The following is a 16,069-nucleotide window of genomic DNA, read 5'->3' as shown; positions in this document are numbered from 1 at the left end:
CCCACACTTCCCGGTCACTGGCCTGTGTTTGTGATCTGTGGGAGAGTTGCAACCTGGGGACTTGAAATTTGTGCTGTAGGGTGTAGTTAGAGTGTAGGTGGTATCTCTAGATTGCCCAAAGATGTTAACTTACCATGTAGCACTTTGACTTTTCTAATGAATTTCTTTCAGATGCAGATGGATTGAATCCATGGCACAGTGCCCCAAACTGCGAGGGTGTCAGTGGGTCCCCACAGGAAGGTCAGTCACTGTTTGTCTTGGCAGGGGAAGGTGAAATGGTGACACTGTTACAGGGTTCTTCTTTGCCTTCTTTTGTTTTATTCTTTAGGAAGTAATGCCAACTGTTAGAAGTTAAGGTCCGGTGTGTGAGGTGAGTGGTGACCAGCAGACAGAATGAGTTACTGTTTGGGTGTGAATTTCTGGTGCAGCTCTTGCAGCCATCATCAATTTTGCATTGTAGGCAGTCCACTGGCAAGATATCCCAGCCCAGGATGCCAGAGACCAGTGGGCTGCAAACCGAAGGTGTAGATGTGGTGTACTTCAATAGCAGTGAGGAGGCTGTAGTTTCTTGGTGTTTTAATGTGTTTTTTGGCATTGGAGAAACAATTCACCTAAGATCACCATCTGCATCTGTGCTGGGAATGGTGGAACTGTGGTGTTCACATTTATAGCATGAGTGGCTGTTGTGGGGACACCAGGTGAAGCATGTTCATGGTTGCTAAGCACAGTAGGAAGCCACCTTTTCTCAGATCTTCAATACATTTTCTGTCTTGAAGCAAACCTGTTTGCTACCTCTGTGAGTGAACCTTTTGTGCCAATGCACAAATAAATATGCAATGCAATATACCTGGCTCCAACTATGACTCATTTCTTTATTTGAGAAATCAAGGGAGAGAGTGGAGGGAGGTTAAAAATACAACTAAGAAGCTAAAAATCCCAAGGCTCTCCAAAATCACAGACAACAATATAAAACCAAATGAAGAGATAACACTGAAAAATATAGTATTTATAATTGCACAGTGCAGAGAATTAGCCTGTGCCTCGGTGATCATGCCTGTAAAAGAGGGTTGTGCATGAGCAAAGAAATAAGGGGGTGTTGGAAGGATTTCTAAGCAAGCGGAGTGGACATGGGAATAGACCTGCCTAATGAATTGTAGTAAAATGCATGAAGTTCTCTCTGAAGTGCTAATGGTAAGAAAAAGGGACAGGGTTTTTCTTTTGTGCTTGAAATTAGAAGTGTCTCCATTGGTGAGAGGAAAACAGAGTAGCTGAGTGTTTAAATGGCACATACAGATGTGTCACAGAATGTGAAGTGTGGCACGTTTGTAGCAATGTAGCAGTGCAAACAGATGGACTTGGGGAGCAGCCACAGGTGCAGAGTGAAACAGGAGCCATTGCTGTCCATTTGCAGTTCCCGCTAGGAGAGCGAGGGGGAGTGGATGCAGCTTGGGGCAGAGCGAGCATCCTTTGGTGTAAGGCGCCCCTCGCTGCCCCTTGCCCCGCCCACTGCCCTGCCCCTGATGTCACTCACCCTGTGCCCTGCCCCCTGCCTGCCCCACCCCTGACATCATTCACGCGACCACAGCTGCCCATTTGCTCTGCCCACAGACCTGCCCAGCCCGACCCATCACCATAGCAACACAGAAAGCTTTTTCAGCACATTCTGAGCACTTTATTAGCAGTTTCTCCATCATTTTTACAGCTGTCTTGAGATACAGTTTCAGAAGGGCTTTTCAGGGGATTTTTACACCTTTTGAAACCTTTTCTTACCACCACATATCGTTTCTTAAAGTGGTTCTTTTCCAGAGTGGGTTCTTCACAAGTATCTCAATGGCTTTTCTCAGCAATGTACAGCTTTCCCCGGCCTGTATGTTACCCTAAAACGTCTATAGCATTACAACTGCTCTTAATACCTGAATGTATCATTTCCCTTTCCTCTGCTCTTTTGCCCCCTGAGCCAGTTTCAACACCACCTGCACTGCACTCTCCAGAGCGCTGCTCCAACCACATGTCACCCCTGCCACCCTCATGGACCAAAGAAGGCACAGATCTTTCCTTCCCCAAGTCTCTGTTCAACCTGTCCCACCTCTCTTACCTCTGTCCCTTGCACTGCTGTAGCTCAGTCACATGTCCAAGGGCTGCTTTATTATCAGTCAATATACAGGAAAATAGCCCAATCTTTATTCCAGAGGAATGCAAGCAACACTTGGTGTTTGTGCCTCCACTGTATTGAAGTCATCAGCAGCAACTCAGAGCTCTCAGCCCTTTTGCAGCAGGCACACTCCACCTGCTACAGAATCATCTCAAACCATACACCAGACACGGCCCTGTACACACTGTCTTCTCCATAAGAACCCTGCGTATTCTAAGTGCACTTGATTTTTCCTTTGGCTCTACACAAAAGCGGTTCTTCCTTGCATGCAGATTCTGTGTTCGATCCCCATAGGGGCCAATCAGTTCTTACCATTAGCTTGACGAGCCTTGTGCGTCTTTCCACGTCAGAAGCTCCTGTGCTCTGGCAATAAAGAGTAAGCAGTTTTCACTGCCTTTCGAAAGCCAGTAGTTTTTCCATTGGAGGGTGCGAGCCACAGAAAAATGGGCGGGGAGAGGAGGGAGAGCATCAGGGTCTCAGGCGGCAGGTGTGTGACGAGCGGCTGGAGCACAGCGAGCCCCGGCGGGGCGCCAGTCCCGCAGCGAGCCCAGCGGGAGCGGCAGCGCGGAACTCAGCGCCCGGCCCGGAGCGGCTCCTGCCGCCCGCGGCGATGCAGCCCTGCTCGGGCCGCGGGGCTGCGGTGGGCAGGAGCCCCCCGGGGGCGCGGCGGCGGGGGAGAGGAGAAGGCGGGCGCTGCTCTGTCCGGGGGCGGGTGCGTCGGGGCGGGAGCGCGCACCGGGGGCGGAGAGGCCGGTCCCCATCGCAGCCCCAGCCCCTCCTCGGTCCTCCGGCCCCGGGACCCGCACCCCGCCCGCCCAGGCAGCACCGGCTCCGCCCGGGATCCCCATCAGCCGTGGGCAGGACCCGGACCCGAATCCCCGGGCACGGATCCCGGTACCGGCCCCGCCTCAACACCTCGGGCTCCCTGCAGCGCCGAGAGCAGCCCCCGATGCGAAGTTGCACGCAGCGCACCGAGCGAGGGTCCCGCCGCATCCCGAGATGAGCATCTGCCGCGCGAAACGCAGCAGGCGAGGACGCGCCGGGATCGCTGGGCGCGGCGGGGCGGGGCGGGGCGGCACAGGTGCGGGGAGGGGGGCCGAGGTTATTTACACCCCGGAAATGGCCTCGGCTGCCATTTACGCTTCAGCGCGAGGCGCAGGCGGCGGCTCCCTGTCCGCGCTCCCCCGGTGAGGCGCGGGGGCTTCGGCCTCCCCTCCTGTCCCCCTTTCTCCCTCTCCTTCCTCCTCCCCCTATTCCTCTTCCACCTCCACCTTTTCCCCCTCCCTTCTGCCCCCAAACCCGACGCCGCCACACTCGTTCCTCTCCTGTCCCTATCCCGCTATTCCCTTCTATTACCTTTCCCCCTCCTCTGTCAACCCTTCCTCTTCCCCCCACCTGGTCTCCTTTTGTCTCTCCCGCTTTCCTTCGCACCCCGAGCCTCCTCCCTACCTCTCCTCATCCTCTGCTCTCCCTCCTCTCTCCCCCCGTCCTCCCCTCTCCCTCTTTCCCCGCAGCCGCGGGGCTCGGCGCGCCGCAGAATGAAGCCCAGAGGGTCGGGGCTGGGTGTTAGGGGGGTCCTCTCCTGAGGAGGGGGTCCCGGTGGGGGGGCGGCTGGGTTGTGGTGAGATAGGTGCCGATTATAGAGTGGTTTGGCTCGGAAGGGACCACAAGGACCCTCTGGACTGTCGTCCCATCCCAAAGGACACCACCAAAAATGGTTCCTCACCCTCATGGAACGGCAATGGCTGTTGGAAGCTCTGGCAGGAACACCTGGGGACCAGGTGAGAATAGTGGGATTGTTTTGGCTGCTGTTGGATGTGGTTTTCTCTTTTCAAGATGTTGCTCTGATTGATGTTTTCACAGTAGTTTTCTAGGCGTTGTTTGAGAGTAATTCCAAGAACTTGGAAAGAGTTGGAAAACAGTGAGGAAAAAAGGTGAACCTGATCCACTTCTAGTAATTCCAGGCTTCTCCCACAACACTGTTCTGGGGGAAGGCTGGTTTAAGGGTAAAACGCAGAGGAACAAGTGTTGTAAACCCTTCTGGCTCTCTGAGAGAGTAAACGTTCCAATAATCCCAGAAGATCTCTCTGAGGAACTGTGGGACCATAACGTTTTCCAGGAAAGGAAAACAAGGACAGAGATGAGGGAATAGACTTTCAGTTAAGAATTTGATGGGCGTAGAAATAATTCCTGTATGTTTGACATTCCCCTTTTTATTCCTGGAATAATTTTAAATTATTTCTTTAACCAATCATCTCAGTTTGGGAATTGGAATCTGAGAGGAAGGGATGCAAAATAAATGCAGGGAGAGATCGGGGAATCATCCTGGAATCCCAGAATGGTTTGGGTGGGAAGGGACCTTAAGGATCACCTCATTCCATCCCCTGCCATTCTATCTGCTAGCCCAGGGTGCTCCAAGCCCCATCCAGCCTGGCCTTGGACATTTCCAGGGATGGGGCAGCCACAATTTCTGTGGATTTATGGGCACAGGAGGAGATTTCTAATAGGAACGGAAGCGTTTCCTTTGCTCTGTCCAGGCACCCAGCAGGGCTTTGGGAGGCCAAGGGTGTGGGAACAGGAGCTTTGCTGCTGCATCAGGGGAGTCTCTGACGTCCCGAAAACCAGCAGAGCAAACGTTTGTGGTTGAACATCCCATTGAAAGGAGATGCCAAGCCAGGAATAGGAATGGACTCTGGAGCAGGGACTGTGCCCAGCAGAGGGGTGACCATCCAGAGGGTCCCAGCAGTCCGTCCCTGCTGCCCAGGATTGGGATGAGCAAGCTGGTGACTGTCCCTGTGTTTGCTCCACAGGTTATGGAAGCCAACCGTGCTGAGGTGGAAGATGAGGAGGTGTGGGAGGATGGAGACAGTGGCCACCAAAGGCTGGGGAAGGCACAGGTCCAGGTAGGAGACATTGCCTTCCAAGCAGAGGAACCTGTCTGTCCTGTTGGAATTCAGGGCATGAGGCCAATGGAACAAAGGCTTTGATTCTATTTTCTTACTCGGGTTTTAATGCGCCTTAAGAGACATTTGTGAAAAGCTAATTTTCCTCAGAGATTGAATCTCTGAAAAACAGGGAATGAAGCTTTCTGAAGTGGTCCAAACCTGCCTACATGCATCCAAATGCAGCCTCCAGTCCCTGTTTTTGTGTACAGCTGGGATGAGACCGTAGCTGTTGTTACTTCCCAGCACACAAGTTGTGTAGCTCAGAGTCTGCAGCCATGAAGAGCCAGGCTGTGTTTAAAACAGCCTGAAGTACCGGAGAGCTGGAGTAGTTTCCTAGCAGGGAACTTGGAAGCATTCCGAACTTTTGTCCACATTTATTTTATCTCCCACCTGGAGAGCCCTAAAGAAACAGAGGTGGGGTGTTCCTAACAAAAGAATGTCCAAATTCATCGGCGGTAGGGGGCTTAAAGCATGAGTGGATGTGCCTCGAATCGGATGCTTCCAATTCCTTAGCGTATGAATGTGTTTTAAATGAAGTATCCAAATCCTGACATGCTTGTATGAACTCCAAAGTCTCTGCAAGTGTTTTACAGCCAGGAAAGGGAGACGAGTCTGGAGTCTCTTCCCCAAAAACTGGCTCTGCTGGTTTGTTTGACCAGGCATAGCAATAATTGTGTATTCCCTGGGGCTATTCTTATGGAGAAAGGTTTCTTTATCTGCCCAAGGTTTATTCAGTGTATCTTCAAAATGATGGAAACTGATTTTATTGAAATGCCAGAGGTGCGAAATGCTTTCCCCAGCCAGAGCTCAGAGCCAGCCCTGTGGGAAGGGGTCCAATGCCCATTTTCCCAATCCCTCAAGGCAGCAGCTCCAGAGCACTTGCAGCAAAACATGCCTGAGGTGCCGAGCACTGTCAGGAGGCAAACCCAGGGATTGGACAGCAGGAGTTTGCAATGCTCCTGTAATCCCAGACCTGGAGCTGTGCTTTAGAAATCCCAGGAGATGCTGCCTCACTCAAACCCTGTTTAAAACTGTGCATCCCTCCTGCTCCTTTGGAATTACTGTTGCTTCCGTTGTTCCTCTTTCCCAATGACATGATGATTATTATTATAAATTCTCACTCCATTTCTGCCATAACCCTTTGCTCCCCAGAGGTGGTGGTTTAGGAACGCCCCTCCGGCCTGGGAAGGTGCTTTTGGCTCCGGACGTATTTGCAGTCCCCAGCAGGTGAGGCAGAGCTTGAATTAAACCACTGGAGCTGAGGCTCCAGGGCTTAACAGGTGCCTCAATTGCCAACTGCACACTTTTTAATCTGTGCCACTTATGGGTGCCCTCCCTCCCTCCCTCCCTCTCTCCCTCTCTCCCTCTCTCCCTCTCTCCCTCCTGTGCTTTGGCTTTTTGAAGGTTCTCTGGGGGTCTGACGTGGGGGTCTGTGGTGTCATACCAGGGCAGAATTAGCTCTGGTTCTGCTAAAAGCAGAAGGAATAATTTTATCCTGGTTTTTAGATATGCATTTTGTGTTTTCTCTTTTTTGCTGACCATGTGGTGAAGTAGCAGCTCCCAACTTTATGGTGGTGCTCCCCGGAATAGTTTTGCTTTGGAAAACAATGAATTCCCTGCTGAAATCCCAGTCACAGCCCCCCAGATCAATGTGCAGTTCAAGGTCTTACACCCTGACCAGGACAAGTTCTTTTTTCTAGTTGTAGAAAATAAGGGAAAACTCAGACTGGATTGGAGCCAGAATCCAGAATGGAGGAAAGTGAGGCAGCATGCTCGGCACAGGCTGGGGTTGGTACAGGGGGTGTTCCCCTTTGGATGACACCCGTGTGGAACAGATTCTTTTCCTCCTTTGTCCACAGTCTGATGGCAAAGGCATGAATGACTCACAAGTGGGGCCTGGGATGAAAACGGTTCTGTTAAAATCGGGCAAAGAATGCAATAAGAGAAAATGGGCATCCTTTTTATGTATGAAAACAGTAGGAAAAAAACGTTGAAAAGGGACACTTATTTGGTATCATCTTTCATTTTTTGGATCCATAATTTTCATTATGGATAAAACCCCTATAGTGAGCAGCCAGAAGAGAAGTGTGAAAGCCAGGAGCCTTTGACTTCCACAGGGCACTTAATTTCCATTTTCTCCTCTCTCTAGGGACAGGAAAAAACACTGAACTCATCCTGTTTTTGCCAAAAGCTTTGGTATTTGAGCAGCAAAACCCAGCGTGCTCCAGCCTCGCCGGCCTGCACTGGAGAGCCCCTTGTCCTGCCTGTGGTGTGGGGTAAGTTCCCAGTTGTCCCCAGAGTGTTGCAAATCCAGAGGGATCTGCCCTGGTCCCTGCAGTCGCCAATGTCTGAGACACAGGGAGAGCCCTGTCCAAAGTGGCCTTCTCCACCTTGTCAGGAATGTGGTGGCAGCCCCAGGAGCAGGTTGGAGGTGAGAACTGGGGCTGTGTTTGAGACTGATCCAGGTCAGGTCAGTGTTTACCTGTGGGGTGTGGTTTGGCCCCACACGCTGAGTTTGAACAGGATCAGGGTGACAGATGCTGCATTTTGTACACCCTGAGAGTTTATATTCCCCGGGAGATTTCCTGCCAGGATGTGGCATTGCAGGGGGCAGAATTGAACCTGCTCATCCTGTGGGCATTGCTGGCCTTTGTCTCTCTGTTGTGCCATCAGACTGTGGGAATTTGCTGCTGTCACTGCCCCTGCCACCCCTCCTGGGTGCTGCATCCTCTGGCAGCCCTTCCCAGCCCCACACGCGAGCTCCAGTGGTGCCTCTGTGCTGTGTTGGGAGTGCTTGCTGGGAATGTGCCTCGTCCCTGGGAGTATCCTTTTGCTCCCACGTGGCCAGACAGAGATTTTGGGCTTGTGAGCTTCAGAGTTGGATGGCAAAAGTCACTGAAAAGAAGAATGACAACAAGGTTTGTCCAAGTGGTGCTGTCAGACCCCACTTGATAGTGTCTTCTTTGTGTTGGAAGCAGTTGTGTATTTGCACTGCAGGGAATGAGTGTCCCCGACCCAATTCAGCCCCGAAGGTCCCAAAGGCTCTTACAGGAATACTTCTTTTGGACTTCCCTCTGGGATAACTTACTCTCCACCCTGCCATGAGCAATTCCTTGATTTCTCCTGCAGAAAACCTCATGGCAGAGGCAGTTTGCGAAGGAGCTGAAATGTCTTTGGAGCAGAGAGTGCTGAGAGTCTGCCTGTGCAGCCCCAGCCTGGCAATATCCACGTGGAACAGACTGGCTAAATGGGATTGGATGGAGCGAAATCACTTCATGGAAGAGGTTTCCTCCTGTGCAGATCAGGCATGGGGCAGGCTGTGAAATTTGGAAATCAGCTGCTCTGCCCCTAGAAATCATCACTGACATCCGCATGAATGACGTGACCTGTGCCCACCGCTCACCATTCACCCAACCAAAATCAAGAGCAAAGGCTGGTTTGGGTTTGAGAACTTGAAATAACTTCGTAACAAAAGAAATAACCTTTTTCTTCTTCTTTCTTACTTCTAGATGCTGGACTTGCCTCTGTGGATATGTGCTGAGCTCTCACTGCAGGGAACAGCCAAGCCCTAATGACTGTGAGTTTGTGTTTGTCTCACTGGGAAACTGGAAATAATTATTAATTGCAGAAATGTTTTGTGAAACCTTTCCCCTTTCCTGCCACTCCGTGTGGGACAAGAGCGAGCAGAGGAGCAGGAGAAAGGCACTGCAGAGGGGCAAAGGGACCTTGCTGGTGTCACCAGGGCACCTGTGGGGAGCAGAATGGACACTTTGGGGGCAAAATGGAGGGAATTTGTGGCAGAGCTGGGGGAAGATCTCAGTTCATCTACAGGGAATGAGTATGGGGATATTTTTGAGGAAAAGCTGAGGTGATGTTTACGGGGAGAGAATGCAAATTTTGGGGTTAAAAAGGAGTTAATATTGTACATGAAGGAAAATGTAGGGGGTAAAATTGGATGGAATCTGTAGGGGACAGAATGAATATTTTGGAGTAAAAACGAGGTACTCTGAAGTGGACAGGTGGGGGAAATTTTGGAGGCAGAACTTGACCAAATGTCTTAGAGAACAAACATTTTGAGGGAAAAATGAGGTGATGAGTAGTGGGCATGTCAGGAAAATGTTGTGGCTAAATGGGAGATAATCTCTAGGGGAGAACATGAACAGAGTAAGGTAGCATGAGGGAATCAGTTGTGGGATGGTAGGGAAATTTAGGGGGGAAGAAAAGCACAGGAAATAATCTGTAGGGCAGAGAATGAACATTTTGAGGTACAAATGAGATCATGAGTAGTGAGCAGATGGAAAATTTGGGGGGTAAATCTTGAGAAAAGCTACATGGTAGAAAATCAATAGTGAAGTAAAATGAGGCAATCAGTAGTGGACAGGTAGGGGAATTTTGGGAGGGAAAACTTGAAATAATCTAAAGGTTGACAATATTTTTAGTTAAAAACAAGGTAATAAGTTGTAGATAGGTCAGGAAAATTTTGGGGGTGAAACCTGAGTAAATCTGTAGGGAGAGGGTGAACACTGAAATAAAGCAAGGCAGTCACTGGAGGTAGGCAAGGGAATTTTGGGTAGCAAAACCTGGGGAAATCTGTAGGGCAGAGAATGAACATATTGAGGTAAAAAGGACGTGACTGGGAGTGGAGATCTAGGGAAAATTTTGGGGGCAAACCTTGAGGTAATATGTAAGAACAAGAAATGTTTTTGAGAAAAACTCTGATGTGAAGTGTAGGGGGCAGAATGAAAATTCTGGGGATTAGACAGCCATAACCTGTGAGGTTTTGGTTTTAAAATCTAGTTAGTATATAGGGGACAAGATAGCCATTTTGGTCATAAAATCTCCATTACTCTGTAGAGGAAGGAATGAATATTTTGAGTTAAAAAGGAGGTAATCAGAATTGGGCAGATAGGGAAAATGTTGGGGGTAAAGTGTGAGGTGATCTGCAGAGCAGAGAATGAATACTTGCTTGTAAAAAATGAGGGAAGCAGAAGTGGACAGACAGGGAAAATTTGGGGCAGAAACATGAAATAATCCCCAGGGAACAGATTGAAAACGGAGGTAATCACTGATAGACATATACTGAAAATTTTGGGTGTAGAAATTGGTATTTTCTCCAGGATGGAAAATGAGTATTTCAAGGTAAATGTGAGATAACTAGTAGTGGACAGGTAGGGAAAATCTTGGGGGTAAAACTTGAAATAATCTGTAGGGCAGAGAATGAACATCTCAAGGGAAAAAGGGAGACAGTCAGTAGTGGACAGATAAAGGAAATTTTGGGGTAAACCTTTAGGTAATCTCTAGGTGAAAGAAGGAACATTTTGAGGTCAAATGAGTTGATCAGCAGTGAACACCTAGAGAGAATTTGGGGGCAAAACCTGACATAATGTGTAAGGACAAGAGGTATTTTGGAAAAAAATCTGACAAAAGTTGTAGGGGACAGAGTGAACATTTTGGGGATAAGATAGACAGAACCTGGCTGTTTTGTGGCTTTAAAAATCTAGGTGACAGGTAGGGAACAAAATGGACATTTCGACCATGAAATCAGAGTTAGTCTGTAGGGGAAAGAATGAATATTTTTGAGGTAAACTCAGCACTCAGCGTGTTCTCCTTGCTTGGCAGTAAAGGGAGAAAGAGCCCTGTGTGGAATAAGGGCGGAGAGAGTGAGCAGAGGAGCAGGAGAAAGGCACTGCAGAGGGGCAAAGGGACCTCCCTGGTGTCACCAGGGCACTTGTGGGGAGCAGAATGGACACTTTGGGGGCAAAATGGAGGGAATTCAGAGCTGGGGGAAGATCTCAGTTCATCTACAGGGAATGAGTATGGGGATATTTTTGAGGAAAAGCTGAGGTGACGTTTATGGGGAGAGAATGCAAATTTTGGGGTTTAAAAAGAGTTAATATTGTACATGAAGGAAAATATAGGGGGTAAAATTGGATGCAATCTGTAGGGGACAGAATGAATATTTTGGAGTGAAAACGAGGTACTCCAAAGTAGACAGGTGGGGGAAATTTTGGAGGCAGAACTTGACCAAGTGTCTTAGAGAACGAACATTTTGAGGGAAAAATGAGGTGATGAGTAGTGGGCATGTCAGGAAAATGTTGTGGCTAAATGGGAGATAATCTCTAGGGGAGAACGTGAACAGAGTAAGGTAGTGTGAGGGAATCAGTTGTGGGATGGTAGGGAAATTTAGGGGGGAAGAAAAGCACAGGAAATAATCTGTAGGGCAGAGAATGAACATTTTGAGGTACAAATGAGATAATGAGTAGTGAGCAAATGGAAAATTTGGGGGATAAATCTTGAGAAAAGCTACATGGTAGAAAATCAATAGTGAAGTAAAATGAGGCAATCAGTAGTGGACAGGTAGGGGAATTTTGGGAGGGAAAACTTGAAATAATCTAAAGGTTGACAATAGTTTTAGTTAAAAACAAGGTAACAAGTAATTTTTCTTTTCTTTTTCATTTATTTCTTAAATAAAATAATAAGTAGGGGGTGTTTTTGAGCTGAGGTAATGAGTTCACCCACCTTGGCCCAAGTTGTGTTTTTCCAGAGTGGGAGTGGAGGTGAAGGTCAATCCAAAGCCTACCCTGTTCAACCTCTGAATCCCAGGATAAATCCTACAAGCTGCCCATTGAGGGACTGAAAAGACATAAAAACGAAACCAAGAGCATTAAGATGGTCCCTGGGAATCCCATTGCAGTGTTGTCATAGCATTTCTAACAGATCTTTAAGCTTTTGATGACAACAGTTCATTTCTCTGTTGGGATTATTCCCTGCATGGGCTGTGGGGTTTATTTGGGTTTGACCTCCATCCTGGTGGCCATGACACTGCTCAGGAGCTGGTAGCAAAAGCACTGTCAGAGCTCCTGGTGGGCACAGGCTGTTTCCCCCCAGAGTGGACCCAACTGCTGCCCCCCAGCCTGGCCAGGAGGCATCTGCTTTGGCTCCTGTCTTCTTCCAGGGAAAGAATGTTTGCAGTTGATTCTGATGAGATGCCAGCAGCCTCGTCTCCTGGCAATTCCTGGGCAGCTGATCGCCTCTGCCACCCCTCCTGCTCTCAGCTCCCACCCAGCCGGTGCCAGCCGTGTGGAGGAGAATTTGTCCTGCCAGCAGCAGCAGCAGGAAGACACAAGCACTCACACCCTGGCACTTGGATTGTCCCTTTGCTGGGATTTAGGTAATTCCACACGTTTGGCTGCTGAAATTTCCCAGCCCAGGGGCTTTAACTGACAGCACAGCACAAAGATTGTTCTCTGTGTGGGGCCCAGATTTGGGTTTCAGTATCAGCTTTACTAGTGTAGACAAAATATAGCCATAGCTCCGAATTCCCTGCTGAATTCCTGCTGGAATAACCTCCCAGTGCCCCATGGAGCGTGGATATTTCCATGCAGAGCTGCTGCTTTAACGCCAGCCGTGTCAGGAACCAGCAGAGGTTCCAAGGAAGCTCAGTGGGATCGGGACAAGGACAGGTTTGTATTCCACAGAATTTGCTAGTTATAACCCTCATCCCCCAGCCCCACTGATGTCCCTGGGGGGCACTTGACAGAGTTGCCTGGAATTCAGCTGATTTCACCCCCCCTGAGGTCGGGCTCCAGTTGACACTTGAAAGCAGGAGGAGGCGGTGGTCAGACCCACCCCTAGCCTGTGCTGAGGCAGCCCCTGTGCCCAGGTGAGGATGTCTCTCTCTGCAGAAGCTGATGTTGTTTGAGAGCCTCAGGAGTGGCCCTCTGGAAGCTCTTCTCCCTGAGGAAAGGGATGCACATCCCTGCCTTCAGCACACCTCCGGTGTGACCCACCTGTGAAATCTTTCCATGGGTTCTGTGCTTCCAGCTGGCTCCCTGAAAAACTCCAAACTTAACCCAAACAGAACTTCATCCAATTCTAACCGTTTATTTTAAGGCATCTCCGAGGGCTATTGCTTGGAATTTGATTTCTGTGAGGGAAGATTGCCTTGGCTTTAATGCTGCTGATGGCTGATGTCCCCAGGCTGGAAGGGAAGGGAGTGGGGGTGGGTGGGACATACCTGGCAGCTGTGTGGGAGCTCCGGGAGGTTGGCACCAGCAGTTGCTGTCTGAGCCTTTCCACAAACACAACATGCTGGCACTCCCAAGTGCCAGCTGTTCCTTGGAGTATTTTTGGGGTGTCAGTGGGGTCTGCCTGGGGTGAAGCATCTCCAGGTACCTGTTCAGAGCAGCCCATGGCCGAGGAGCCGCAGGCAGCCCTTTATCCGTGTCCATCAGAGCGCTGCCCAGGCATCCCAGTGCCCAACCCCAGGACGTGTGTTCTGCATGCTGTGTGCCACAGGCAGGACCCTGCAGGCACAGCTCCTCCCCTGGAAATATGAAGGACAAGAGGTGCTGGTCCCCCTTCTGTGGCTCCCGACCTTCTCCCACCCTGCATTCCTAGCCAGCTAGGACACAAGGACGAAACACCAAGGAACATTCCTGGCAGTGAGCAGGAGTTCCCGAGGGCTCTGTCTAGCTCTGGGTCTGAAAAGCAGCCCCAGCCTCAGCAGCTGCCGTCATTTTGGGCTGGAAACACTCACCGGCAGGAAACTCCCCTCTGCAGGTGGGACCAGCTCTGACACTCTCCGGAAGCACTTCTGCCAATGGACCAAGTGAACCCTCAGGACTCATCGTGCTTATTTCTCCCTGTAAAGGCACATTGCATGACTACCTTGATAGCTGTTGAGTAAATCCTGGAAAGGGCAGGAAATCAAGGTTATTGGAAAAGTTTTGTGCTGTCATGTCAGGTGCCAGCCATGTCTGCCCTAGAGCTATTTTAGGGGCTGGTGTGTAAAGCACTAGCGTTTGCATAGGAATTACCTTGTTAGCAGCAGCAGCCACTCCCATCCCAGGCAGGACCTTCCTCATGACCCTGAGGTTGGCTCATGTGCTTGGAGCAGCATGCTGAGAATGCCAGGATTCTGAGTTCAGATGACCCAGTCACTTCTCCTCATTGGACTTGATCCTTTCCAATTCAGAAGCTCCTGTGCTCTGGCAATAAAGAGTGTACAGTTTTCACTGCCTTTTGAAAGCCAGTAGTTTTTCCATTGGAGGGTGCGAGCCACAGAAAAATGGGCGGGGAGAGGAGGGAGAGCATCAGGGTCTCGGGCGGCAGGTGTGTGATGAGCGGCTGGAGCACAGCGAGCCCCGGCGGGGCGCCAGTCCCGCAGCGAGCCCAGCGGCAGCGGCAGCGCGGAGCTCAGCGCCCGGCCCGGAGCGGCTCCTGCCGCCCGCGGCGATGCAGCCCCGCTCGGGCCGCGGGGCTGCGGTGGGCAGGAGCCCCCCGGGGGCGCGGCGGGGGAGAGGAGAAGGCGGGCGCTGCTCGGTCCGGGGGCTGCGGGGTCGCGGCGGGAGCGCGCACCGGGGGCGGATGGGTCGCGGCGGGAGCGCGCACCGGGGGCTGCGGGGGAGACCCTGCGCTCGCGCCGTCGCTCGGTGTCCGCCAGGCGGCGCCCTTCAGGACAGGAGGCGCTGAGGGAGCGGCGGCGCCTGGCGGGTTCCGGGCCGACACGGGCAGTCCCCGCGCCCCGTCCGCTTCCAGCCGCGACCCAGCACCTGCTCCGGGAAAGAGCCGCCGTCCTGCCGGGATCGACACCGGCATAGCCCCGGCTCCCCGCGGCCGCAACGGGACGGTGCCCAGAGCCCCGGCGGGACCCCAGCCCGGCCAGCTACAGCCGGAGCAGGAGCGACAGCCGCCGGGCTCGGCCCCAGCGCCCGTCCCGGAGCGGCTCCTCCCGCTCACGGCGATCCCGGTCCCCATCGGTCCTCTGGCCCCGGGACCCCTACCCGGGGCAGAACCGGCTCCGCCCGGGATACCCATCAGACGCCGGCAGGACCCGGACCCGAATCCCCGGGCCCGGATCCCGGTACCGGCCCCACCTCAGCGCCTCGGGCTCCCCGCAGCGCCGAGAACAGCCCCCGATGCGAAGCTGCACGCAGCGCACCGAGCGAGGGTCCCGCCGCATCCCGAGATGAGCATCCTCCGCACAAAACGGCGCAGGAGCGGATGCGCCGGGATTTATGGGCCGGGCGGGGCGGGGCGGGGCGGGGCGGGGCGGGGCGGCACAGGTGTGGAAGGTGAGGCCGGCACAGGTGCGCGGGGCCCCAGAGCGCCTGCGCGGGGCGGGGCCGAGAGGATTTAAACCCCGGGAAGTGGGTCAGCCGCCATTTGCCCGTCGGCGGTCGGTGGGGGAGGCTGCAGCCGGGCCGGGCTCTATATCTCTTTTCCTCTGTGCCTCTTTTCTTCTATACTTCTCTTCTTCTGTACTTCTCTTCTTCTATACCTCTCGTTTCTCCCCCCTTTCCTCCCCTCCCCCACCCCCTACACCCTCCCCCCAAACCCCCCTCCCTCTCCCCCCTAGCCCTCCTCTCCTCCCCGGGCGGTCTCCCCCGGCCCCCCATCCCTATCCCCCTACACAGCCCAGCGCTACCCTACGCTTCCATCCTCCCCCTCCTCCTTCCACCATTCCTTCCCCCACACCCCGGCTGCCCCCTGTCCCTGCCCCCTTCCCCCCCTTCCCCTCACCTGCCCGCAATTATCCTCCCTCCTACCTCCACCCTTCCTTCCCCCTCCCCGCACTGTGGCTCCCCTGCCCCTTCTCCATGCCACTCCTCCCACCTCCCCCTCCTTCTCCCCTGCCTGCCTTCAATCCTTCCCCTCCTTCCTCCGTGCTTCCTTCTCTCCCCCGCACCTCCCTCTGCCCACTCCCCCTGCACACTCCGGGCCCCCCACCCACCCCGACAGCCCCGCTGCTCCCCTATTCCCGTCCTCCGTTCCCCTCTCTCTTTCCCCGCAGCCGCGGGGCTCGGGGCGCCGCAGAATAAAGCCCAGAGGGCCGGAGCCGGCGCCCCCCTCCCTCCCTGGAACCCCCACACGGGGCCGGGCCCGCTCGGCGGGTCCCCCCATGCAGTTCACAAGCGCCGCCCGACACCGCCGGGGCTCCGGCTTCCCACATCACACTGGGGCTCCCCGG

The 16,069-nt window shown here is 52.7% G+C and overlaps 2 protein-coding genes and 1 long non-coding RNA gene across 25 annotated transcripts; 1 reads left to right on the top strand and 2 right to left on the bottom strand.

The window, feature by feature from the left end:
* Positions 1–1,808: 1,808 nt before the first annotated feature.
* LOC146445522 (uncharacterized) lies at positions 1,809–15,049 on the bottom strand. Its single transcript, XR_014855263.1, has 2 exons — positions 14,976–15,049; positions 1,809–2,515 (listed from the first exon to the last, which is right to left on the bottom strand). It is a non-coding gene; the product is annotated as an uncharacterized LOC146445522 (long non-coding RNA).
* Positions 2,493–15,014, top strand: LOC146445523 (uncharacterized). Of its 17 annotated transcripts, XR_014855240.1 has the most exons (8): positions 2,511–3,339; positions 4,963–5,055; positions 7,247–7,373; positions 7,496–7,528; positions 8,227–8,340; positions 8,607–8,674; positions 12,483–12,560; positions 12,675–13,207. XR_014855240.1 is itself a non-coding variant. In XM_085075336.1 (7 exons), the coding sequence occupies exons 1-6, from the start codon at positions 2,596–2,598 to the stop codon at positions 8,636–8,638; spliced, it is 1,143 nt and encodes a 380-aa protein (XP_084931462.1). In that variant the 5' UTR covers positions 2,511–2,595; the 3' UTR covers positions 8,639–8,674; positions 12,483–13,207. The 17 variants fall into 17 exon arrangements, 12 of the variants coding, with proteins under 12 accessions (XP_084931407.1, XP_084931428.1, XP_084931418.1 ...); XM_085075336.1 differs by having other exon boundaries at positions 12,483–13,207; XM_085075343.1 differs by lacking the exons at positions 12,483–12,560; positions 12,675–13,207 and adding an exon at positions 12,053–12,137.
* On the bottom strand, positions 6,764–14,979 carry LOC146445524 (uncharacterized). Of its 7 annotated transcripts, XM_085075445.1 has the most exons (4): positions 13,917–14,051; positions 13,637–13,742; positions 13,115–13,423; positions 7,882–7,992 (listed from the first exon to the last, which is right to left on the bottom strand). In XM_085075445.1, exons 1-4 carry the CDS (start codon positions 13,962–13,964, stop codon positions 7,970–7,972), a joined length of 486 nt encoding a protein of 161 aa, XP_084931571.1. In that variant the 5' UTR covers positions 13,965–14,051; the 3' UTR covers positions 7,882–7,969. The 7 variants fall into 7 exon arrangements, with proteins under 7 accessions (XP_084931519.1, XP_084931554.1, XP_084931571.1 ...); XM_085075393.1 differs by lacking the exon at positions 7,882–7,992 and adding exons at positions 6,764–6,993; positions 8,580–8,694 and having other exon boundaries at positions 12,888–14,979; XM_085075428.1 differs by lacking the exon at positions 7,882–7,992 and adding exons at positions 6,764–6,993; positions 8,580–8,694 and having other exon boundaries at positions 13,115–14,979.
* Positions 15,050–16,069: the final 1,020 nt, after the last annotated feature.

The sequence above is a fragment of the Lichenostomus cassidix genome, chromosome 1, assembly GCF_008360975.1.
Source record: "Lichenostomus cassidix isolate B80296 chromosome 1, HeHo_3.0, whole genome shotgun sequence".
NCBI lineage: Eukaryota > Metazoa > Chordata > Aves > Passeriformes > Meliphagidae > Lichenostomus > Lichenostomus cassidix.
This window is presented reverse-complemented; position numbering and strand designations above follow the sequence as displayed.